General features: G+C 50.9%; 1 protein-coding gene across 1 annotated transcript; it reads right to left on the reverse strand.

The window, feature by feature from the left end:
- Positions 1–1,183: 1,183 nt before the first annotated feature.
- Positions 1,184–25,263, reverse strand: MICALL2 (MICAL like 2). The gene is made up of 17 exons (XM_054270776.1): positions 25,116–25,263; positions 18,627–18,675; positions 14,671–14,812; positions 12,076–12,236; positions 11,337–11,458; positions 10,304–10,975; positions 9,926–10,095; positions 9,001–9,076; positions 8,766–8,881; positions 8,100–8,249; positions 5,392–5,447; positions 4,683–4,806; positions 4,055–4,145; positions 3,626–3,699; positions 3,262–3,376; positions 2,332–2,378; positions 1,184–2,240 (listed from the first exon to the last, which is right to left on the reverse strand). Exons 1-17 carry the CDS (start codon positions 25,256–25,258, stop codon positions 2,155–2,157), a joined length of 2,394 nt encoding a protein of 797 aa, XP_054126751.1. The 5' UTR covers positions 25,259–25,263; the 3' UTR covers positions 1,184–2,154.

Here is a 25,263-nt window from a genome sequence, read left to right on the forward strand (position 1 = left end):
TGCCACCATCCTCCAAATCCATGCAGACTAAACTTCTTGAGGCTGGAGAATCAGAGCCTGAAAAGATGAAAGCCCAGCAATATTGACAGCCTGGGATAGCTCACCAGGAAAGGTATTTCTCTCCTTCAGCAGAGACGGTTTCAGGTTCTTTCCTCTCAGCTGGCAGCCCAGGTTTAGTTCTGGGGATTTGCTGCCACTGCCCAGGTCTGAAGAGGAGCCCTCCTCCCTCCCGTCATGTTTACACACCAGGGAAGAAAGAGACAAGCAGGCCAGGATGGCAAGGCACAGCATGCCAGCCCCTGTGGTCAGCACGTCCCCACAGCCCAGTTTGGCCTGCCCTCTGGGCGAGCACAGGGGGCAGAGAGGTGGCAGAGCCTCCATCAGCCTTTCACTGGTGACACTGTGGTTCTGTCACCGTGTTACCAACGCCATGGCCCAGCTGTGGCAGAACCAGCTCTGCCTCTCTCTGGGGCCAGGCTGGGACCCCACAGGCTTTGGGATGTGTGTGATGCTAAAGCAGCAAGGGGGGAATTGCATTTACCTGAGAGCGGGGGTGAGTTTGACACCCAAAGTCGGTGAAAAACCCCTTGGTGTCACTGCTGTGCTGCCCTGCAAGGACTGTGGGCAAGGATTGCTCCATCACAGGCACACCAAGCTCCAGAGAGGGACTATCAGTGCTCGCAGGACAGCCACACCCACAGTATCCCCCAAACCACACTGGGATGCTGAGATTTGCTCCAGTAACTCTTTATTGGGTGAAAGCATCTGCAGGCTCGGGGTGTCCCAGCACTCGCACACACACGGTCCCCACAGGGAGCACCGGGGCCACCCCAGCACATCCCTGCCCGGAGAGTCCCACTGCCACCTCGTGGGAAAGGGATGCATCACCTCTGCTCTGCAAACCTCCTCGGCCAAAGCCCCGCTCCTGCTGGGCTACACAGCCCGCAGGAACCACCAGGAGCTGCCGTGCAGGGAGGAGGTCACACACCAGAGGCAACATGAATTAATCTGATCGTTCCGTGGCGGTCTCCATCCCTGCTCCCCAGGCTGATGGGAACAGAGGGTGCACCCAGGGCAGGGTGCACTGAGGGAAGAGTGGAAAGGCTCCGAGAAACAGCCCAGAACCTGCTCCTACACCTGCTCTCACCAAGGTGACCCACAACACCCCTTGAGGGCACTGGATGTCCAGGGATGGAGCTCAGGAGCTGAAATATTGGTCCCAAGCAGAAGACTCAGGGGTGAGGCAAACCCATGTATTCCCTTGTGCTCCCAAGTTAGCACCTGGTTAATAAAATAATGGTTCTGTTCATTTTCATCAGGATAGGCCACAGACAATGAAAACACTGCTTCACTGAGCAGTCAGAGAAATAAGGAGGCTACAAATCTCCCCCACAGAGGGAATGAAGCAGTGAGCAGCCTCTCATGGCTTTGAGAAATCAGCCTGCAGCCACTTCCAAAAGAGGTCTGGAAACAAATCACTATTGCTGAAACTGCTGTGGGTGGAGAACACCCCACGCCACAGACACAGAGAGGTTCTGCTCTCTGCTCCCCCCAGCCATGGAGGCTCCAGTTTGCACTGGTGTGGTGAGAGGGGAACCATCAACCCCTCTGGCCCTGCAGCATCTCCCTCCCTGCATCTCTGACCTGGCCAAAGAGCCACAGCACAGGCAGACAGGAGGAAGGGAGGGACAATGGCCCTTCCACAGCCCTGGGGACAGGCATGGGACACTGTGGGGTGCCATGCAGGGCCATGCTCCTGCTTTCAGGGCTGTTCTGACCCAGGCACTGGGTGGCCAGCCTGAGCTCTGCCCTCCTGAGCTGCCAGCAAGGCTGAACCAGCCCTGACCCACAGCCAGTGAAGGAAAACAGTCTTAAAAGTCTATGTGCTGGGGGAGGTATCCCTGGGCCCCACACCAGGGCCAGAGGGGACTCACACTGTCCTTTGGTCAGCAAACCTGCAGTCTCCATGCCAGGGAGCCTCTCACAGCCCAGGAGCTCCAGGAAAGCAGCACTCAGGAAGCACCACACCTTTGATAGCCTCCTTGGGGCGTCTCACAGTCCTGCACAGCTCCAAGAACACAGCACTGAGGAAGGACCACACCTTTGATGGGTCTCTCTGGGCCACTGGGAAAAGGAACATCAAGCTCCTGAGCTTTATTCTTGTTTTTTCTGCTTCCATATTTTGGACAGGCGGAACTTGTTCTTCTTCCTCTCTGGCTCGTGGCTCTCAAGAGATCCATCTGCAGGAGAGGGAGCAGACACAGAGCAGGTTGAGACCCACAGCCCCAGTGAGCCCCAGTGCTGCTCTGGAAGAGGAGAAATGGTCCTTACCCAACCTCTGTATCATGTCTGCCAACATCTGGTCTTCCTCTTTCTCTCTGCAATGGAACAGCATGGCATTAGGAAACTTTGCTGTGCTCATGGCAAGCTGGTAGATACCAAAGCCCATGCAAATATATTGCTCTTATTCCCCAGTAAGAAAGGACCAACCCCCACAGCATATCCTGAGAAGGTTGCAGGGAAAAAACCCAACAGTGAGAGTCTTAGACATGAGCAAATTCCATCTGGTTCCCTTGAAAGCAAGGGCCTGTGTGGGGATTTACAGATCTCCTCCCAGCTGGCTGATGAATCATCAGAGTTCATGGAGTGGTGAGACACCAGCACACCCCAGGAGATGAGTGAAGCTGACACAGCAGCCCAGGGTGCTACAGAGGAGCTCACTGCCATCAGGGACAGGCACGCTGCTGTCACCACCTTGTCCTGGCAGCACCAGAATCCACAAGCAGGAGCTGCTGCTCTGAGGTCAACAAATGGAGGCTGTTCTCAGCATCAGGAGGCACAAATCCAGCTACTTGACACAGTTTTCCTTTGAACTTGGGAAGGATCCAGTTCTTGGCTACAGTTGTTCTTCCACTTGCTGCAGCAGATGAGCACATTCCTGACTTCATGTTCCCAGATCCCTCCTGCATCTCCCATATGCCTGCAGCCTCCGCATCTCCAGCCTCTCCCTCTCCTCCCCTGCATTCCACATCTCCCAGCCCAGTTCTCACAGCAGCTTTATCTTGAGAGAGAACAGGGCTGTGGTCCTGATCTCTTCCCAGCAGCTGCCAAGGATGCAAAGACAGCAGCATTCAGGACAAGATGTTGATGACAGGTGACCACTCACCTCTCAGGAGCAGATCTACAATCACCCATCCACCCCTACAGCCTGGGCAGCAGTGAAATACAGTTGGCTCATTTCCCACCTCTGAGCAGCCTCACCTGAGCCTGTCCTCATCCAGGCAATCCACGATATTATTGCGGTCATTGACCGTGTTCAGGTACGACTCCAGCAGCTCCTTCTCCTGCTCCTTCTCCCTGGGAGTCTTCAGTTCCTCTGCACGAGACAAGGGAAGCCCATCTCACAGCTACAGGCAGCACCTCCCCACTGTGGCTCCTGCCTCCACCCCAGTTTTACAATCCTCACACTCAGGGGCGCATCCTACACGCCCTCACCAAGCAGAGGTGGGCTGGGTGTCACAGGGAGGCTGCCCAGGGACACCCACAGTGCAATCCCTGCAGATCTCCAGGACATCCCAGGGCTGGCACACAGATGGAGGCTCCCAGCAGGACTCCCAGTCCTTACCTGGTTTGCTCATGAGCCTTCGCAGCTCCATCTCAATGTTCCACTGCTGCTCCTCCAGGTTCTGCTGCTTCATCCTGGAAGGAATGACAGGAGTGATGGGTTACTGCCCTGCCATGCCCCAGGGCTGGACCCTTCTCCTCTCATGATAAAGCCTCATCCCTATGCTGCCCACCACCTGGGCAGGGGCTGCTGGCTCGGGAAATCTTCCTCCATCACATTTCTGATGTTTCTCTCCTCATGAGCTCTTCACAGACCCTGGGTGCCCAAAGCCCACCAGCTAATGCACCAGCATGCTGGCAGCTCTCCCAGAGACACCCTCAACCCTTCTCATCCCAACTGGCACAGGATTGTTTTGGGCTGCCACACTCCCTGTCCTTCACTGCCCACAGGGAGTGCACAAGCAGAGAGGAGAATTTCTGATTTACTCACTTGTACATCAGCTCTGATTCCTGTCTGAGCAGCAGCTGCTTCTCATGGATCAGTTTGAACCAATCCACCATAAGGGCATCCTCAGACTCATCTACAGAGGAGACAAAGGGCAAGAAGCTGCATCAGTTCAGCACCCCTGGCTCAAACATGCAATGTCTTGAGGGAGAGCCTAGGGTGACTTATGTGAGCCCCAGGCAACCTCAAGTGAAAAAACAGGAAAAAACCCAACAGTTAGCGTCTTAGACATGAGCAAATTCCATCTGGTTCCCTTGAAAGCAAGGGCCTGTGTGGGCATTTCCAGACCCCAAGTGAAAACAGGCAATCTTTGGAGCCCCAAGGGATGCAGGTCACTCCTTGTGGATTCAAGGAAGCTGCTTATGGATCCTCTGCTACAGGACTCCCAAAACTCTGATCCTCCGCCATATTAACACAAGACATGCCCAAAAAATATATTACAGAACAGCCAGAGAAGGTTGAAAATTCCCTGGGCTTTATCTTTGTATATCAGGCACCTCTGGCAACCTGGTGACTCACATGAGCTCCTAAAAATGGAGCCCAGAGCGCCCAGGGGTGGGACCTGAGCCCCACAGCTCCCCAGCAGGGCAGAGCTGGCACCAGAGCTCCTCACCTCCCTCACAGGCACGCAGCTGCTTCTCCAGATCCACTCCCTTCAATTCCAGCTCGTCCAGCTGCTTCTCGATGGCACAAACCTTCTCCTGGATCTTCTCCTCAGGGAGGTAGTCTGGGTGCAGCTAGGGAATAAAAATGTAGGGCCAAATGCAGCTCAGGAACCCTGAGACTGCCTGGTGAGGTCACAACAGAGATGGGGAAGGACATAAGGAGCCCAGGTGCAGAGCCACAGCCTGGGAGGGCCAGGCCAGCAGAGGGGCAGAGCTGCTCACAACAGGGCAGGGGCCACTGCAAGGCTGTGACAATTCTGCTGTCATTGGCTACTGCAAGGCTGTGACACATCTGCTGTCATTGGCCACTGCAGGGCTGTGACACTTCTGCTGTCAGTGGCACTGCAGGGCTGTGGCACATCTGCTGTCAGTGGTAACTCCCCCACACCTGCCAGCAATTCTCCTTCCTTCTGTGGGGAATGCAATGTCTGCCATAGTTTTGTTTGGCTCTGTCTGATTCCAGCTCTAATTGTCTCCCTGCACGGGAGATAACCAGCAGCTTCTCCACCCTGTTCTGCCCCAGAGCCTTTCACCCTTTCCCTGGGTATCCCAACAAACCCTCCCAATAAGACAAACTTAGATATATCTGGACAAGCACTCCAGAAGGGTATTTAACCACCCCACCCATCTCCTCTTACACCTGGTTTCCAGCCACACCTTGGTTGGGGACACCACTTGAGGCTTCCCTTCGCTTTTTGGAACAGGGAGTTTAACTACAAGAGAAAAAAAAATCACAACAACCTTTAAATAATTTTATGGTGTGGGACAGTGCCTGTCCCAGAGCACCAGAGCACAGCAGGTCCCAGCTACCCAACAGAGGTCACAGATGATACACATGCACCCACATGCCTGGCCAAAGTAAGAGACATCTCCTCACAGCCTGATTTACTCCTTGTGGCTTGTCCCTCAGGGTTTCAACCCCAGGGTATAGGCAGTCACCTAATTCAGGCGTGACTTTGGAACTTCCTCCCATGAATACTCACTTGCATGTTCATTCACTATCTTGTTAACCCAAAGATATTTGTTGCGGCAAAACCCATTCCTTATTAAGGTTCCAAAGGGCAGCACAGAAAGACAGGGTTACTGTCACAGCAAACACCAAGACACACTAAAAATGTCCCCCTAGTGCTCTTTTACAAAGGAGTATCAGTAAATACTGATGAAACAAAGATGGTCTAGGGGACCTCAGTGTAGATCTCAGGAAACCAAGGTTCAATTCCTCCCACAAAACACTTCCTAGGTGAGAAGTCCCCTAGGCCCCACTACACAGCATTATTCAGGCTCTGGACACCTATTAAAATCAATCCTTAAGCAATGTGTATTTGTTCCACTGTGCCTCAGCTTCCTCTGCCCAACTGTGCTGCAAGGATAACTACAGAAGAGTGTGAGGTATTTGGATCCCCAAGGGGCTGGGCTGGATAATTACCACAGAGAGGGAACAGAGGCGTGAGTGGATGATGAGATAAGGGAGGAAAACTCTGCTATCAAAAGAGCAGGGCTGTAACAAAGGCAGCAGCAATGCAGGCTGAGCACACACAAGCAGAAAGGCAGGACAGACAGACATGGGGAGCCTCCTGAGAGTCTCTGGAGATTGAGGAAGAGCTCAAGGACAGCTCTCCAGCTGCCCAGCCCTTGCTCTATTGTGCTTTCTAGGAGTGCAAAGGCAGAAGATGCTGGATGTGGCTGTGCTGTTCCTGCACTGCTGGGCTCTGTCAGGGATCCCTTCCCTCTGGATGCTGCTGTTTGCTGCCTGTGCACTGCCTGCAACTTCTCTTAAAGATTCCTCCAAGAGGGGCTTGTCCTGCCTCCAGCTGCCTGCCCAAACAACATTTCCCTCTCCCAGCTCAGTCCTGCATCCTTGGGCTCCTCCCAGGTGGGCTCTGCAGCACCTCCAAGCACGGCAGAGAGCTGCAGCCCTGATGGAGAGAAGGCCAGGGTCACCGCAGGGGGAGAGCCTGTAAAGTGACACCCTGTGACCAGCTCAGGATCTGATATCCCCTGATACCCTCGGGTTGTGGCCTGACAGACACAGGATGGGCTGGATGCCTGCCAGCAAGATGGAAGTAGGACAGCTGGCAGGAGAAGCCTGGAGCCTCCTTTCTCAGCAGAAAACATCACCTACCACCAAAGAAAAAGATCTACAGAAATGCTCACCAGCTCAACACCAGCCCAGGACTGAAGGCAGGAACAGCAGCTGACTGTTCACAGCTCTCTCTGAGTGCTGAGGTAAAAATCTACAGAAAGGAACAAGAGCTCTGTCCCTACCCCACAGCCTGCCCAGTGCAGCAGCAGGAACCAGCCTTTCAGCTGGGGAAAAGTGGGGGGACACTGCCAGGAACACTTCCCAATGGCCCTGCCCCATGGCAGTCATTAACCTTTAGGAAGACAGATATGAACCCAGCCTCCCTTATCTGAACAGCTCACTCACTTTTGGGAGAGACTGGAGCTGGACCATGGGGCTGAGGCTGAGGGAAGAGGAGCTGGGAAGTTTTGGGAAAATGCTGGCACAGCAAACTTTTAAAAAAAGACAACACTACTAGAGACTGAATGTTTGGTAGCTGTCAAAGGTGTTGTCTAATACTGGAACCAGCTGACAAAAAATAAAGATGAGGCCATGGAGCCACCAGGACCCATCCTGCTTGCCCAAGACAAACTTCAGGGGCAGGACTGAGCCCTGATGTGTGAATCTTCTACTCCAGACAGGTAAGACACAGCAAGATGGGGCAAGGAAAGGGGAGACAAAGAAGCTGAGCACACAGGACAGCAGCAAACATCAGGTTAGCTCCAGCAAATTTCCTCAGCGTTGTGGTAGGATGTGTCAGAGCAAGGATAACTTGGAGGAGAGGTGCACAGTAAAGCTGTGGCTGAATGAACAGGAGTAAGAAACTGGATTAAGAGTAGGGACAAACTGGTCAGGACATCTTTGAATGTCAAAGAAACAGCAGCCTTGGCTCCTGCTCCTGTGGGTCCTGCCAGCTGGAGTCTCTGGATGACAGTTCTCTGCATTCCTTTTATTTCCTAAAGCCACTCAGCTGAAGAGGAACAGAGACATCAACCAGATCCCAGTTCCCCAGATTAGGAGAGGTCCTCTTCATAGCACTTCATAAGTCCAAAGAATGACAGGGCAGTGACCTTGAAAAATTCCTATTTGAATTTCTTCCTTTCCCACTGAATTCTCTGGCCTTGGTGCTTCCTGCTCAGGCCAAGCTGGCTAATAAAAATAAATTACACAGACTCTGCCCCATGACAGCTGCCACAGGGTTAGTCACAGAAAACTCTGGGACACATAACCCACCCTGACCACTCAGGCTGTTCCCTGACAGTGCAGGGGAGAGGGTGACTTCAGTAGACAGAAGAGATCTTACATGTAGCAGTGCTTGTTTTCAACTGGTTGCCATCTTCCTCCTTCTTGGCAGACCTTCCAGGATCTTTCCAGTCTTGCTTTGCATTCTGACAGCTCTTGATAAGATCTGAGCTGGGAATCAACAACTTCTTTGTGAATCCACCAGATGAAGCTGGATTAAGAAGTACAGAGAAGTTTTGGGTAAGAAATTTCAATTTTATCTCATAAAAATCCCTTTAATGCCCAATGTCTCTGGCAGTCACCACTCCCAAACTCCATTTCTAGTCCTAGTTCTCTCTTGATGATAATGAAGGGCATAAACCCAAAGTAAACAGGGAAAAAACACTCATTACAAGGCCAGAGTAAGAGGAGAATAAACATTTGGGAGGAGAATAAACAGCTGGGAACCATCACTAAGATTTCTCAACATTATACAAGAGAGTAAGTGGAATGTTGCTGGCTCTCTTGCAGAAAAGGGAACCCTGTGGATACTGAGTCCCTCTCCCTGGGGAAGGATGGGAGGCCACCCAACAAAGGCACAAAATAAAGGCACCACAAGGCTAAAGCAGGTGCAGGGAGCAAAGATCCCTGAAAGCAAAGGCCCATTCTCCACCAACACATCCTTGCAGAACAATGCCTGTCCCTTTCCTGATCAGCAAAACGAAGGCAAAGCTTTGATCCTCCATACCAGAGTCCTGCTTTGCTGGTGGGACAACTAATGGGCTTGGCTTTGGCTCCCTCTGTGCTGGGCTCCCTGCTCCCACCTGGCAGTTATCAGCAGGTTTCTTAGAGCCATCTTGGTCCCTGCAAAGAAAAAGGACAAAGATAGGAAAAATCCCTCATGCAGAATGGTCCACAGGAAAAGTTCTGGCCATCCTGGTGTGGATCTGGTGTGGAAACCCACCAGCTGCAAAGACACTCACTTGCTGGCCACAGGCTTCAACCGAGATCTCCACCCTTCTGGGCTCTCAGACTTGCTGTCAGCAACATTTGTGCTTCCTGAAGAAAAGAACATAGCAAGGGAAATAAAAATACACAAGAACAAAAGCATCCAATAAAAAGAAACAAGCCAGATTTGAGTCTCAGGAGAATCCTAGGAGATAAGGCATGCACTGGGGCAGGTACTATGATGTTATTGCAGCAAAGCAGCACCAGCTCAACAAGTTTAACATGGGCAGATTCAGATACAATAGGGAGTAAGTAATCTAAGTGGCATTTTGTCACTTTCAGATCAATCACAGTTACAGAAATTCACCTGCAGAGTACATGAACAGGCACATTCAATAGCAATACAATACAAACGGCTCAGATCTCAGAGATCAAAGGCTGGGGCAGGAAGAGACAAAAAAGCCCCACAAAGTCACAGCTAACTGCAAACAAACAGTTCTTCTGGCCCAAAAAACATACCAGCCACCTGAAAGTGCCTGGGACACTGGGAGCCCCCAGATATCATCCCCTGGCCTACTGCTAAGTCACTGTGATGGAAGCTTGGTACAAAACAGACAAGGAGGCTGGGTGACTTGCAACTGCAATCAAAAAACCATCCCAAAGCTCTGGCAAGGTCTCCCACCTGGGAAACCCTAAGCCTTTGAAAGCCACCATGATCTCAATGTTTGATGACAGCAAGTACAACTTCAAACACCTGGAGATCCTCAGAGCAGTAGAATTCCCCATGCTAGGGGGAGCAGTTGCACAGGGACAGTGCACACAGGGAGAAAACACAGCTCAGAAAACACTCACAGACACAAAGGACAGAGTCATGGACACATTTGCTGCACTGGTCCAAGAGGAAGGCATAAAGTTGGAGTGCTGTGTGCAGGCAGAGCTGTGTGAATCATTCATCCTCACCTTTGATGCCTTTTGGCTCTGGCTTGTGCAAAGGCTCAGCAGGTTTGCTGGCAGCCTGGCTCTTGGGCACAGGGTCTGTGATCTTTTCCTGCTTTGGTGCTGGGTACCCTGTTTTGCTGGACTCTGGTTTTGGAGCTGGACTCTGAGAACTGGGGGGAGAAAACTTGCCACTGCAAAAAAGAACAACTTAATGAGTTTTTTTGAAAGGATGGACCTTTTTATTTGCCTCTGTTCCAATGATTTGTATGTGTCCCTCTACATGCCTTTAAAACTGAGCCACAAGAACAGTCAGGACAAAGCAAAGAAAGGTGCAGGGGCTTCTCAAATTATCCCAAGGAACATCTTGGCAGTAAAAAGGGAAAGGGAAACCGTGCTTACCTGCCAGGTGCTGAGGAGCCAGTGGAACTGAGTCCTCCTGGCCTGCTTGGAGCAGTGCCTGATGCAGACAGAGCCTGTATAATATGGTTACGTGCCTGATCCTTCCCAGCAGTCACCCGACTGACCTCAGCAGTGCTTCTGGCAGGGGCAGTTCTATCAGGGCCCTGAGGAGACTGGACTTGCTTTTGAGTCTCAGGAGATTTATTGCTGGAGGACTCCAAAGACCGAAAAAAGTTTTCTCGTGCTTGCTGTGTTTTTGTTGAGGAGGATGTCCAAGGAGGCTTTGCTGGGCTGCCTTCATGGGGATGTGCTTTATTCCCCAATGAGGCACCTTTGCAGTCATCTGATTTATTTACAGCTGAGGAGGACCATGGAGTATTTACACTTTTGAAGCCAGAGCTTCCAGAAGATGAAACAGATGGCTTGGTTGAATTAGTGAGGCCTTCCTGGCTGGGTTTCTTCAACACCTGCTCTGGTTTCTTGGGTTCTGCAGCTTTCTGGAATGCCCTGGCAGCAGCAGGGGCTGGGGCACTGTCAGGCTGTTTCCCAGTACTGTGGACACCAGAGATCTGGACACTGTCTGGCTGCTGGTGGCTGGTGCAGATGAACGTACCGGGCTCAGGCCCAGCTTTGTAGCTTCCAGGAAGAAGCAAGTTCCAACACTGCCTGCACCTGTGGATACAAAAATCTCAGGAAACATCCTCCAGAGTGCTGGGAGACACACAGCTGGGAGTGCAGGCACGACTCCACCACCCACAGGAGGGTGAAGGCACCACACTGGCAGTGAGCAGACCCTGTGTGCACATTCCTCAGGCACCAGAACAAGAGCTGTTGATAGCACAGCCTGAAGCAGGAAAGGTGTGGATGAAAACAAACCAGTAGAGACAGTTTCCCTTACACACAGGTAAACAGCAAGCCCAGACTGCCTCCACTCTGAATAAAATGTGCCACACCACTCTCTCCAGCCCCAAAGAACCAGGCTGGCCCTCTGTGAGCCCCAGGGCTGTGCCCCTGCCTTGAAGAGCTGCTGTACCTGAAGCAGTTCCTGTGATAGAGCTTCCCATCGACCAGGTAGCGCTGCACCAGGTGCACGTGCTTCCCACAGACCCCACAGCTGCTGCTGGGCACATTCCCACTCTCTGCCAGGACCCTTTTCTGTGGGGAGAAGCAGAGGGTGAACAGACGAGAGCATGGCACTGGGCACAGCTACAAATCTCCCAAGAAGGTGAGTGTTTGGCATGCACAGCCAGGACAGAGAAGTGACACCCAGGAAATTCCCTCTCCCTCTAATCTCTTGGTCATAGAAGTGGAACAGCCCTTGGAAGGACAGAGCATGGGGAATATGTTCCCACAAAACCAGAGGACCACGGTGTCCTGTCTGCCTATAGGCAAAGGTCTCTGATTTAAATGAGCTGGGAAAGGGCTTCTACCCTGTTTTCATCTCTACTCTGTTTTGAAGCCGTATCAAATAATTGGACCAATATTTTCTAGCAAAAAAACCACTACATCCTGTAAAATCTCCATTCCCAATACCTAGGAACAGCACATGTTCCATGTCCTAAGACATCCACATCCTGTTCAGGAGGTATCCAGGCTGGCTGATGGTTTTCCAGTGACTCCCACCTCCATCTATACCAGAATTAAATTGCTCATAGTGAACAGAAAATTTAGGGACTAAATCCTTACCAGCAGGAGCCCTGAACCAGCCCAGTACTCTCCATCTCACTGGACAGATTTAAGGTATAAGGAACACCCAACCCCACATTTCTTACTGTGGTAACTGGGGAGGTTTCCTTTGGCTTGGCTCTGGCTGGTGGGTGGGCAGGAGGCAGTTTTGGTGGCACTGGCTTGGGAGGCTCTGGAGCAGTTTTCTTCCCAGGATGCTGCTCTGGAGATTCAGAGGAAGGACGCTTGATTCCAGCCATGCCTCCAACTGGAAGAATGGAAGAAGGGAATATTTTTAAGGAAAACTCACGGTTTAGCAATAATTTGTAAAGTAAGAATACCCAGAGGTGCCTGATGGGTAACATGAAAAGCACACAAAGAGATACACACTTCCTTCATGAGCAGTTCTGTACTGGACTGAGGGGCAAGAGGCAACAAGTGAATTGTGACAACATTCTGAAACTGCTGATTTTTCTCTTCCCAGGGAATTTCATGAAGAGAAATGCAAAAGTGAAGAAATGCAACCAGAGAATTTCATGAAGAGGAATGCAAGAGGGAAGAAATGCAAATCAACATGCATCAATGGTGAGAACAAGACCTTGGGCTTTCAATTGCAGCCCATGGTTTGGCTGGAACTGATCCCAGCTGGAACAGTCCCTGCTGGAACAGGCAGAGGAGTCATGGCTAAGGAGATGAAGGGTTTGCAAACAGAGGGTTTGCTTCATTCAAGTCCTTGTGCTCCAGACTTCCTACAGAGCCTGAACATTCACTGCTGCAAGTGTCCACCCCACACCCCAGCTGGGACTCCCACAGAGCAAACAGCCTCATTGAATGTGGAAATGACCACTAAAAATGGGTAATTCTGCAAAGACTTGGAGGTGCCATAGAGGTGCTGATGTGGAAACCAAGAGTTGCCACAAGCAGCCTGAAAATTCCCAATTCTCTTTTCTTTACAGATGAAATAGAACCCCTCAAAATTCACTACAAGTGGAGAAAAGAGAATCCCCAGCACACTTCAGTCAAGCAGGGAATGGTGCCCTGTGCCCTGGGAAGAGCAGGGAACCTTCCCCGGGAAATAAGGCTTTGTGCAAAGTTTTTACAGACACAAACCCCTAGTGTCTCACAGGGATGTTATTCTTGCACCACTTCCTATTCTGAACGAGATGTCTCTGTGTTCCTTGTGGGATATTTGAGCCACAGCTCCACTCTCCAAGTGACACTTCAATGGCCACTCATCTGAAAAGAGATTATACCCTGCTCAGTAAACACAGAAAGGGCAGGGAGCAGGGAGGGAGCCCAGTTCCCAGCAGTCTGCCCTCAAGAAAGCCAGCTCTCAAAATAAACACCCAGCACTCCCAGTGCAGGGAGCAGGGCACAGTTAACCAGCACACAGCTCGGGCTCAGACTGCCCCTCACTCCCCAATGTGCCATTCACTGAAATCCCAAAGCCCAGCACAAAGATGGGTGGCTTCAAATCTGCTCATCCACAACAGCATGGCCTCACTAAAGCCTTGTCTGCTCTCCCTGCCTGCCCCCGTGTCCTGCTTGTTTCAGGAACCCATCTGAAGGGCACGGCTGTGCATCCGCGACTCCGCTCGGTGTCAGAGGGCACATTCCTCATTTTCAGACATTCCCATTCACCCCAGCAACAGGAATGCAACCAAAGTGTTTTGAGGGACACTTGTGGGAGTATAAAAATGTGCTGTGCTTGATGATGTTGCAGATAAATGCAGGGAAGAGGGGGCAAAGACCCCAGCCTGACCCAGATTCTCACCACTTGGCATGAACATGACAGAATTTGTTTGATTTCAATCAGAACAGTTTTAAAATAAGAAATAAAAAATGAAGAAAAGGAGAGAAGAAGTTGTGGAAGGAGAGAAAAAGCATGGTTAAATGTGTAAAGAGGTGGAGAAGTAGGAAGAGTTTAAGCATTAAAGGCAGCTCTGAGTGAATTGTGCTTTCTTTCCAAGATGTAGGACATTTTCAATACATATCTCTCCATTTACATTCACCTTAACCACTTAAGTCATTCATGTCCCACTTTAGAAAGTTTCCTCTGGAGGAACCTGTAAAATTGGTTTATTATATTACTTCATTTTGTGTGAGCTTAAAGCCAAATATAAACCAAGACTACAAAAATGTTCCTGTGAGCCCAGCTAAACTCTCCAGTACATGAATATAATGCCTTGGCAGCTCTGTTTTATGTTTGACAGAATTTCTATCACAATTATGTCAGTTAGGGTGATAATTTTCTTCCCCTTCCTTCCATCAGTGCTGCTGTGCTGTACAAGCCCTACCACTGATGCTGTCACATTGGCACAGCCTCACAGACAAGCTCAGCCTTGTTCTGCCCCATGCTCTCACCAGCCCTCAGGCATGGCAAAGACTGGAACAGGGGTGGAGGTGCTCAGGAATGGAAAGCTGAGGTGGGGACCATGGAGAGGAACCTTCAGTGCTCCTCTCTGGCTGGACCACAAGAAATTTTAGACTGTGTTTTAAATTTTAAGACTGTAGTTTCAAAGACAAGACATGGCCTTGTACCCTTCCAAAAGAATTAAACCCCCCCCCCCAGTGAAACAGTTCTGGTACCAAGAAGGCCTCTGTGCAATTTGTTTTGCTTTTTCCAAGCTTGTCAGGAGGCAAGGGAAAGCGTGAAATGAAGTCCTGATGCTTCCCAGCCCTCCAGGGAATATGGTACTTACTAGGAGACCGTCCATGGAAGTAGTTATAATACTGGGAAACGTAGGTGAGGATGCTCAGCCTGTCTGGTACCTTCAGAGCAACCATATCCTCTGCATCCAGCAAGGCTGGGATCCCCAGCTCCTCCTCTGCCACCCGAAATGCCTGCAGAAGGGGAAAAATAAAATAAAAATAAAAATAGAGGGGTCTTATCCATGGCAGGCAGGAGAGCTGCTCCTCATCATAAGTAAGAAAAGTGCACTGCAAACAGCCCTACTCAAATAAAAACAACTTTACTGGGGAACAGCTGCACCAGTTTAACTCCTACATCATAGGAACCAACGGAGTCATGGCTTCCAGCCACTGCCTTGAGAAACACAGGCAAGGAGCCAAAAATCTGGCCTGGCAAGCTGGCCATAGCTCAGTGCTCAGTAACTCACCTGGGCTTGCCTTGCTCTTCCTGAAGCCTGCCTGCGTGTGTGAGTGCACAGCTGCAGAGAGCCAGGCTGGCAGAAGGGGATGTGCCAGGCCAGGCTGGCAGAGCTGCTTCCAGGCTCCCAGCCCAACCTGAGCTCTCCCCAATTAACGGTGGGCTGGGAGGTGCTTGCAGGCAGCTTTCATCTCTGAGTGCTGGGCTGAAGTTTCCAGCCTCCTACTGCCTGCTCTTCTCCATCTGAAAACTGGGCTGCAGGAGAGACCCTGCTCTCCCAGAGCAGAAAGGGGGAGAAGTGGTGTAATGCAGAAAAATTCCTGATACAGAGCTGCCTTCCAGTTTAACTGTTTCCATGCTGCCTAACATGTATTTGGGGTAGATTTTCCTCTTTCTGGTGTCCTCCGCTTTGAAACTGCAGAGGACACCCGAAAGAGGTGTTAAAGAAGGCAAAAGTTATTTTCTCTTGCCTCTGAAAAAAGCCTTTAATAGAATACAAAAAAACTGCAACACCCCAGCTCAGTTTAAGGCTTTCACTAAAAACCTTCTCCAGCCTTGTTCCTTCCCAACTTATGGGAAAAAAATCCTTCTTCTCTCCCTTTGGAGCATCCCTGTTGAAATGCCAATACAGCAAAGGAAAACAGCACTTGTAGGACCAGAGGCACAAGGAAAGCTACTGCTAAAGTCCACAGTGAAAGGGTTAAAAAAACCCCCTTGAATATATTAAACCCCTCCGCATCTGACCTCTGGCACGGACACACACAGTGTTGGTGTACAAGCCAACCATTCCTGCTTAGAAGAAACAAACAGCCACTATTTTTCAGCAAGATAATTACCATTTTTTTCCATTGGGTATCCCAGTAAAAATGCAACAGAGCTGACATTAAAAACGCTTTCAGCCAGTTACCACCGCCTGTGTCACCCCAGCTGCCAGCCCAGCCTGGCACTTTCCTGTCGTGTAAACTGGTACTTGATGCATTCTTTGGAGTGCTCCCCACTGCACAACTGGTCTGACCAGTCCAGTTTTCTCGCTGGACATTGCTGGTGTGATGTTTAGTGGGGACACAGGTCATGCCACCTCCTGCCACGGGTGACAGCGGGCGCGGAGCACGAGCCAGGGGCTGCTGGACCACAGAGAGGAGGATGCTCTGCGCTCCCACCTGGGTTGGGCAGAGCCAGGTGAGCAATGCAGAGAGCACCATCAGGACATGGTGTCCCCTGTGCCTGCAGCACCCTCGTGTTCCTGGGAGCTGCTCTTGCCTGGAGACCCAACAGGATCAGCACCTAAAGGACCCAGTCACCTCCTGCTCTGCCTGCCTGCCCAGGCTGCCCTTTGAAGGACCAATGTCACAGACATGTTTTATAGAAAATCCTTTCTTTAGGGTTTTTCCTCCTGAGAAGCTGAGAGGCTTCAAGAACAAAATGTAAACAATGGTTATCTGCTGCTGTGGAATGCAACAAGTAGATCTTTGATTAGCTTATGTTGGATGATTGTAATTAATGGCTAATCACAGCTCAGCTGGCTCAGACAGAGAGCCAAGACACAAACTTTTGTTATCATTTTTTCTCATTCTATTCTTAGCTAGCTTTCTGATGGAATCCTTCCTTCTATTCTTTTAGTATAGTTTTAATGTAATATATATCATAAAATAATAAATCAAGCCTTCTGAAACCTGGAGTCAAATCCTTGTCTCTTCCCTCATCCAAGAGCCTCTGTGACCACCATCACAGACCAACATGTTGTTTTTGCATCATGGTTTTCATCTGTGCAGCTCCAAGGGCTTTCCAGGGAAGGAAAGTGCCACTGCTGCCATGCCCATGCAAAATGGGAAAGTGATAAGCTTGAGGCCACCTGAGCTGCCTGGCACAGGCTCCACCCGCTACACCACACCACCCTCCACCAGCACTGACTCCAAGCCTCTAGAAACTTTCCTCCTCTTTATATATTTTTGAAATCTCTAGCAGAAAAAGTGCCACCAAGTGAAATTTTTCTAGGGTTTGGGGTTGGTCTTGTGGCACTTGAGAAATGACAAATTCTTCCTTGACAGATGACCTTATATGGCAAACTGCAGCTCAAACAAGGCTTTTTTATATGCACAATACAGTCCTTGAAAATAAGCCTCTGATGAGTAAGGCATCAAGGAGGGTCTGGACAACAGCAGAGCAATAATTTGGGGAGAAATCAGCAAATCATTGTATCCCAAGGACAGGCAGAGCAAGGCAGGGTAGGAGCCAGGATGGAGAGCAGCCCAGGAGCACAGAGAGGTGGAGGGACAGTCCCACAGACAGCACAGCAGGACAGCAGGACACCAGCAGGGAAAGGACAACGCAGACAAGGCACCCCACAGCAGGTGGAGTAAGGAAGAGAGAGCAAAACAAAGGACATAAAAGAAACTCAGAAAGGGGGAGGAGGGGGACAGACAGACTGCAACAAAGGAGGGGAGCAGCTCTTTACGAGAAGCACAAAGAAGCTTTTCATGAATGAAAGCAGCAGAGGCAGCTCTCAGAGCTCACTTCCCAGACACAAGCAGACACCACCAGCCCAGCTGGACAAGGAGCAACACTCAGGGATCCTCAGCACTCCAGCCAAGATTCCACGGAGAAGAGGCCCCAGCTCCCGCCAAACACCAACCCTCCAGGGCAAAATGCAGGGTCTGAATCTGCCCTTGAGGAGAGGAACACACAGGGCTGAGCCCCAGAGTGTCACCGACTCCTCACGGGCTGCAGCCCAGCCTGGGCACTCAGGGGCTGTGAGGGACATGCCAGGCATGAAGGGGAGCAGGAGCTAAGGAGCATGAGGGGACAGGTTTGGCTCTCCCAGAGGCAAGAATCACTTCAGCCTGAGAGTGTGTCACTGCTCCAGCCCAGACAGGGGTAAGCTGCCATGGTTTGCTCATATCCCAAGCTCCTGTCAAGCAGCCATGAAGCTGCATGGAGCAATGCCAGGGGAAGAGAAGTGTTATAATTCACTGCCTCTCCTTTTGCAATGGAGAGAGGGAGAGGAAAATCCCTCCTTGGATCACTGAGACCATGCTAGAATCCAGTGCAGGAGGGGGCTGGCCTGCCTAACTTCTATTTTCTATGTGGGAAGAACATGAGAAACTCCAGTACCAGGCTGAAGTGCCCAGGCAGCACCCAGACAGGTTTTAGGATGTATCCACCTTGATCCCCTGCAGCAGGAAGAAACAGAATTGGGAGGACACTCCCTGTGCTTCCCCTCACACCAGCTTTTCCCCAGCTCCTGCTCCACCCCTCAGGAGCATCACACACTCAACATGTCCATGTTTTGAGCTCTGTCTGAGCTTCTGCTGCCACAGGACACACTGGGAACAGGCATCACTGTGTGAGCTAAGAGGAGTGAACAGCCTGAAGGTGCTTTCAAGCAGGACATTGCTGTCCAGAGGAGGAGGCTGGAAGGTGCAGAATAAGGCAAAGATTGGAACACAGCACAATGGGCACACTGTGTCTGCAGGGTTTCTGTTGCTAAATCACATGAGCAAAGTGCCACGTCGCAGACTAGACCAAGAGTAAACATTAAAAGTCACTTACCAGCTTGTTGTTCTCATACACATTTTCTTTTCTGAGGGAGTCAAAATTTCTGAAATACAGAAAGAGGAAAAATCTCAGGTTGGTGATGTAGAGTGAACTACTCCAGTTCCAGCTCTGGCTCAGGGGACAGAGCATCCCAGCCACCCCTGGACAGCTCCAGAGAGGGCAGCGTGGCAGAGCCCACCTGAGAGTCACAGACCTGCTGCACCCAGGACAGGGATGTGCAGCAGGCACAGCACCTGCCCACAGGCAGCACCAGACAATTCTGGCACATCTGCCTTTGCAGGGCTGGCTCCCACAGCCGCCTGTGGACAGGACATGTTGGGGCAAAAACATCCCAGGCACATTGAGGGGTTCTGCTGAGACAGCCAGGAGCAACCTCTAATTCATGGGGTGGTTTCTTGGCCCCCAGAAAAGCCTTGCTTCCCTCCCACCTCAAAGAGACACGCCAACACCTGCTGGCCAGGTATGAACACTCTCTCCCCAAAAGTACTTTCCATGTTCTTCTCCTGCCTTGAAATTTGTCTCCACACAGAGAGAGCTCAGCTCCAAGGAGGTCTCTCATGGAGCCCTCACACACTGCACGTATCACATGCTTTTCCAACACACCCATATCCTCTGATCTCAGAAGCTCCTGGGTCCAGCAGCACATGAGTTCTGGCTTCAAATCTTCTTTTTTTCCTCTGGCAGAACTCCACAAAACCAGCACCAGGGATCTGCCTGGGAAAACCTCTGCCCACACCATACTGCATCTGATAACACCAAAGCTGCCAGTAAAAATTTTAGCCTGCTTTCCCTAGGGCTGTAACTTTTGATTCGTGCTCATAATCAGCAACTGAAAAGGAAGTGACAATTACTGTTCACAAATCCAAGCCAAAGTCAACAACTCCTTTCTGCTGTCTCCAGACATCACTTCCCTCTTCACCTCTCCCCAGATTTGCTTTTCTTCTCCCTGGTACAGCCCAGATCCACACTCTGCACTGTGCTGGGAGCTGAGACCCTGGGGTGTGCTGGGGCAGGGATGGGATTGCAGAGTTTGTGCTGCTGCAATTGGAGCCCTCTGGCAGTGCCCCCTCAGCCACAGCAGAGCGTGTCCCTGCTGAGGAAACAGCACCATCAGCTTTGTTAGAAACTGGCTGCCACTTGCTAAGCAGGGAACACAAAACTGGCTGCTGGCTGGCAGCCCTGCTCTGCAACACTGCTTCCTCCTGCCCAGGCAGGCTGGCAGGGTCAATTCCTCTCTGATAACCCCGTTTCACCTTCCAAACCTTGTGTCTGCTGATACCTGAGAGGGGAATTCTCACTGACAAACAGAAAACAGCACCAACTTTGCATTCCTGGTATGTAGCACCTTTATATCTGATGCGGACCCACCGCCTTAGCCCATCCCTCTCCTGTGGGATGAGCCAGGGTAGCTCTGAGAGCAAAGCTGGCTCACAGCACCCTATTCATGAGAGAAACACATGATCTGTATCGCAGCAGGGGAACTTTTTCCACTGCTTGTAACAGCAAGGAGGCAGCCAGGTCCTTTATCTGCTCAGCACAGAAAGGGGAGCATTACATCATAAATAAGAGAGGAACCTTACATAGCCTGGCTCATCATGCCAATGCCTCCTCCCTGCTTCCCACATCTGGCATTGCTGTGTGGGACAGGGACAGAAGGAATGAAGATAAAACCCTGAGGTTAAACTCCCCCAAGCAGTAAAGACAAGGCACATCCCACCTCTAAACCACAGAGTCCTTCCTGTGCACAATCGAAGGGAATTGCAGAGGTTTCTCTTCAAGCAGTGCTCCTGCCCAAAGATTTCCCTTCCCCGAGACAATGGATTAAAAAGAGCAACAAAAATAATCACGTGCCAAAAAAGTCTCAGTGGAACAATAGATACAACCATCCTTGGGTTAAGTCAGGCCAGAAAATTGGGTTTTTTTAAGACCCAGCTGAAGGAGGTGATATCAGCACTTTGCCTCACTCCCTGTTCTGCTCCCAAACAGTAGCATGGAAATGCAGCAAAACACTGCAAGAACAAAGAGGAGCTCCAGTTCCTTGGTCATTCTGACTTGTAAGACATTGGAATTATTATTTATTGTCAGTCAGTGCCTTAGCCACACTCAACACTGTTTGCTGTGGTGGTGTGTGCACTCCCTGGCATGCAGCAGAGACCTAAAAACCTCAATCTTTTGATTGTGATGTCTCAAATCCCCTTCTATTCCTCAAAAGAAAGTGCAAACAACCAGGTTATTTGGTCATTTCAAGAGTCCCCTGACCTCTCAGCATCATTCTTTCCTGGCTAGTCAGGTGAACTGCTTACATCTAATATTTCTTTTGGAAATTGATCTTGCTGGTGCATCTCCTATCTTGGAATATCAAAGCTCTCTGGACCAATGTAATCCTAAGACAGCAAAGGTAATACAAACAGAGAAGTAGGAGTTCTCCACTGAGAAAACACAGGCAACTGAATTAATTGGAAAATGTGAAAAATATAAATGTGACCCAAGAGAGGCCTCCAGTGTTGGAAACAAATCAGAGTGGAGTTCACAAGCACAGGAATAGTTTTATTCCTGTTTTAAAACATAAGTTTTTAGCTCTGAAAAAAAACCCCTTCCCTTAGCAAATAAGAGGCTGAGCATTTCCAATGCCCACAAATCTCTGTGACCACCCCCTGCTCCAGCTGCACAGACCCAGCACTCACAAACATGCCACAGTCCTCTGCAAGCACATGTGCCTCCACAGGAGGAATCCCTGCTGCTGCAAGCACCAACTTGATTGGAAACTTGACCTTGGAGCAGACTGAGCAAAAACTAAATAAATCCCAGAGCCTCAATGGCACCAAAAAAGTTTCTGCTTTTTGGCAACTTTGTGTTACTTTCTCTACAGACAATAAGACGTGCAGTGAAAAGGATCACTGTAAAGGAGTGAGGCACCCTTTGCCAGCTCCCAGCCTTGGACAGGGGCTCAAATCCAGCTGATCTGCTGGGAACAGGAGCTTTCAGCTGTGCTCTTTCTGGAGATGCAAAGCTGGGACAAGGCAGGGAATTCCAGGAGGGAGATGCCCCCCATGTGCCCATCCTCCTCTGAGGAATGCCTGCCCCACACTGCCATGCTCTGGCTGGCAAGGGACAGAATGCTGCTGAAATGAACCCCCAGCCAGCTTCCCCTGCCTGTGCCTGTCACACAAACCACAAACCCACCGAGCCAAGGCAGCTCTGCCTCAGCCCAGCCTGCTGCTGACAGCCCATCCCCAGCCTGGCCTCATCCCGCCCTGCTGAGCTGCCCCTGCCCTGGAAATGCTGCTGGGGGAAGGAGCACTGCTGCTGCTCAGCTGCCAAGGGGGATTTCACCACCAGCCCATTCCCAGAACACCAGCCTGGGAAAGAGCAAGATCCTGGATGAAGAGAAGGATCCTAATCGAAACCTTTCCTCGACATCTGGCATTAATATCTGAGTGAGCGCGCACAGCTCCCCTGCCTCTTTAACTCATTCATCAGGACAAGGCCACTAAAATCCTGGCTGAAGCTTGCACAACCTTCACCACCACATGTGGCAGCTGCTGACCTCAGCCTCCTACCATGCTGCCATGAGGCTTCATGTTCCTCTGACAAGAGATGTCCCCAGGCTCTACAACCATCCCAGAAAAAGGGCTGGAGCCTGCCTGAAACAGTGTGTGTACCCAGCTGGGACTGACTCTGAAACACTCTTTATCTGGGACAAAAAAGAAGTGGATTTCCATGGTAATTCAGCGTGGATCTTCACTCCTCCAAGCATCCTTGCATGAGTGGGAAGTGAGTGGGAAATGCATTTCTAATTTTACACAGCTTGCCCTGTTCACTGGTAACACACAAGCCAACATTGGCCAAGTTTGAGAGGAGTTATCATATTTTCCATATGTTTTCCAGCAAGAAAACAGGAAGGAAGGAGAGACCCACACCAGCCTGCCCTCTGTGAGCCACATACTTCACAACAGAAGCCTGTGTTTATGTCCATGTTTTGAGCTTGAAGTTTTCCTGGTCATTTTTCAGGCTCCTGCAGGAGAAATCCCCTGCACTCAGCCCAAGAATGTCATTTGTGTAAACCAAGGCAGAAAACACACTGTTGCAAAACTGATGCTGTGACTGACTCATGTTCTGCAAGTAATCTGTTCAGCAGAGCTGCTGCAAACTCACCAAGAGCTCCAAACACCCCTTTCTAGTTTTACTTTCATTCTGGTGTTTTTAATCTTTAACCAGAATCCTTGGTAGAAGCAAGGACAGGAGCCCAGGATGGACCCCTGGGAAGGAGAAATCACAGTCACACATGCACCCAGCTGCACTTCTCCACCTTTGTGCCCTAAACCAAGAACACTCAAGAGAAGCTTTTTGGGATAAATGGAGAACCTGCACAAGTATTCTGCCCCAGGATCTGACACATGGCACCTGGCAAGCCTGGCCACCAACCACCCAAAAGCACCATTTCCTTCCAGCAGGACTTTGCCCAGTCAGTAGTACACGTGGTGCATTCCTGAATTACAGCACTGACACGGATGAAGGAGGTGACAAATAGAGGTTTCTCTTACTTTAACCTTCAGGCAGCCCTTGCTGAGCTGGTCTGAGTCAGAAAGAGCCTCTGTGATGTCCCAAATAAAGTCAGTCAGAATGTCCGCCATAAAAGAAAATGAATGGCAACAGAGAGATGCCTCAAGGAACATCCTCCCTCTCCAGCACAGGAAAATTTATTTAAGAGATGTCTATCCACAACCCTTTTTGCACAGTTCAAGGATTATAAACGACTCACTAAACTGGGCAACAGGATTATTCCAGCTCTCACATCGCCGTGCTCCGGATGGGCCAGCTGCAGGAAGCAGTCACAGCCCCTCCACGAGAACACCTCAGCCCTCCTGCCCCGGTGTTTTGTGTTTTTGTGACTGTGAATCAAAGGAAGGAAAGGAAATATTTGGAGTCACGTGGACGTGACAACATGTCAGGAAGTCATTCATGGCAACACCACGATGACGGTGCAAGCACTGGGACAACAAAGGGTGCCTGGAGCTCCTGAACCAACCTCTGCTGCCCAAGCCTGCTCCAGCTCCTGGCACGTTTCAAGGTAACAGAGGAGAGAAAACAAGAGGTCTTCTCTTGGGTTCAAGCAGAAGCAAGATACCTGCAAGAGGGATGGCTGCACATAAACCCATGTGGCAGGCTGTGCTGGGAGCATGAAGAAAAAGGGAGAAGACACAGGACAGGAGGAAAACTGCAGTGCAGACAGCCCAATCTGTTCCTCACCCAGCTGAGCACATCTGACCAGGAGAGAGCTAATGCTTAAATCAACACTCCTGGACACTCTTTCCCTTGCCTTCATCTTCTCCCTCAATCCCACCATCTCAAAGAGCCCAGAAGAAAAAATTAATCAAACTCAAGGAACCCCAGCTATGAAGCAGGATCGATGACTCCCTTTGGCCATTCACCTTCTCATATGCCAACATTTGGGCAGGGACAGCTCAAAACCCACAGGGCACCAGAAATGGCCCCAGCAAGGCACAAAAAGCACTTAAGCTCTGACAGACAGAGCTCTAGATGGGGAAAACAAGGATGTGCAGGAATCCAATGGCTGTGGGGCCCTGCCCTTTTACTGCATTTTGTTTAAATAGCCCTTGCCTCATGACTTGTGAGCACTGTGCTGCTGTTGGGCTGAGCAAGGAGAGCCCAGCCAGAGCAAACACAACAGCAAAGAAGGAAATGCTGCCCCAAAGATCAGTGCCTGAACTTGTTCTGCAATGGAAAGGACGCACTTGGAACATTTATAATCCAGCTACTGAGGGAAGAAAAGGGAAAAAGGAAAAATGTATGGAAAAAACCAGCACGTAGGCTGGGAGAGCAGAGCTTTTCTCTTGGAGATTCTCAGTGTGGGTGTGAGCAGAACGTTGCTGGTGAGGGCAAGAGCCCAGGGAAGGTGGAAGACCAGGGTCCACAGCTCAATGGACGGCAGGACAGCCACAGCCCATCCACAACTTGATGGATGGTGGGATGGCCACAGGCTTGAGAGGGTTCTTGGGTGGATGGAGAACCCGGGGTCTGCAGCTCGATGGACAGGACAGCAGGATAGGCACAGATTGATGGGCGGAGGGATGGGCACAGCACATCAACAGCTCGATGGATGGACACAGCACATCCACAGCTCAATGGATGGAGGGACAGCCCAGAGCGGATTCTTTGGGGATAGAGGACACGGGGTCTGCAGCTCGATGGGCACAGCCCAGCGAGGGTTCTTTGGGGATGGAGGACACGGGGTCTGCAGCTCGATGGGCACAGCCCAGCGAGGGTTCTTTGGGGATGGAGGACACGGGGTCCGCAGCTCAATGGACGGCGGGATGGACACAGCTCATGCACAGCTCGATGGACGGAGGGACGGGCAAAGCCCAGCGAGGGTTCCGGGGGGATGGAGGACACGGGGTCCACAGCCCAGCGCGGGTCCCGGGCCGGAGCCGGGGGTCCCTCGATGCCCGGCACGGTACTCACATGAGGTCGGGGCGGTGTCGGTGCAGGATGGCGCAGAAGGCGAGCCCGTCGCGGAACGAGGTGGTCATGTTGGTGATGCTGACATCGCGGTAGCCCTCGCACTGCTGGCGGCACCACAGCTGCAGGTTCTGGATGGCCGCCATGGCCC

This window comes from Melozone crissalis, unplaced genomic scaffold (genome assembly GCF_028551555.1).
Source record: "Melozone crissalis strain CALT ecotype California unplaced genomic scaffold, PUWL_Pcris_2 ptg000012l_1, whole genome shotgun sequence".
In the NCBI taxonomy this organism is placed as follows: Eukaryota; Metazoa; Chordata; class Aves; order Passeriformes; family Passerellidae; genus Melozone; species Melozone crissalis.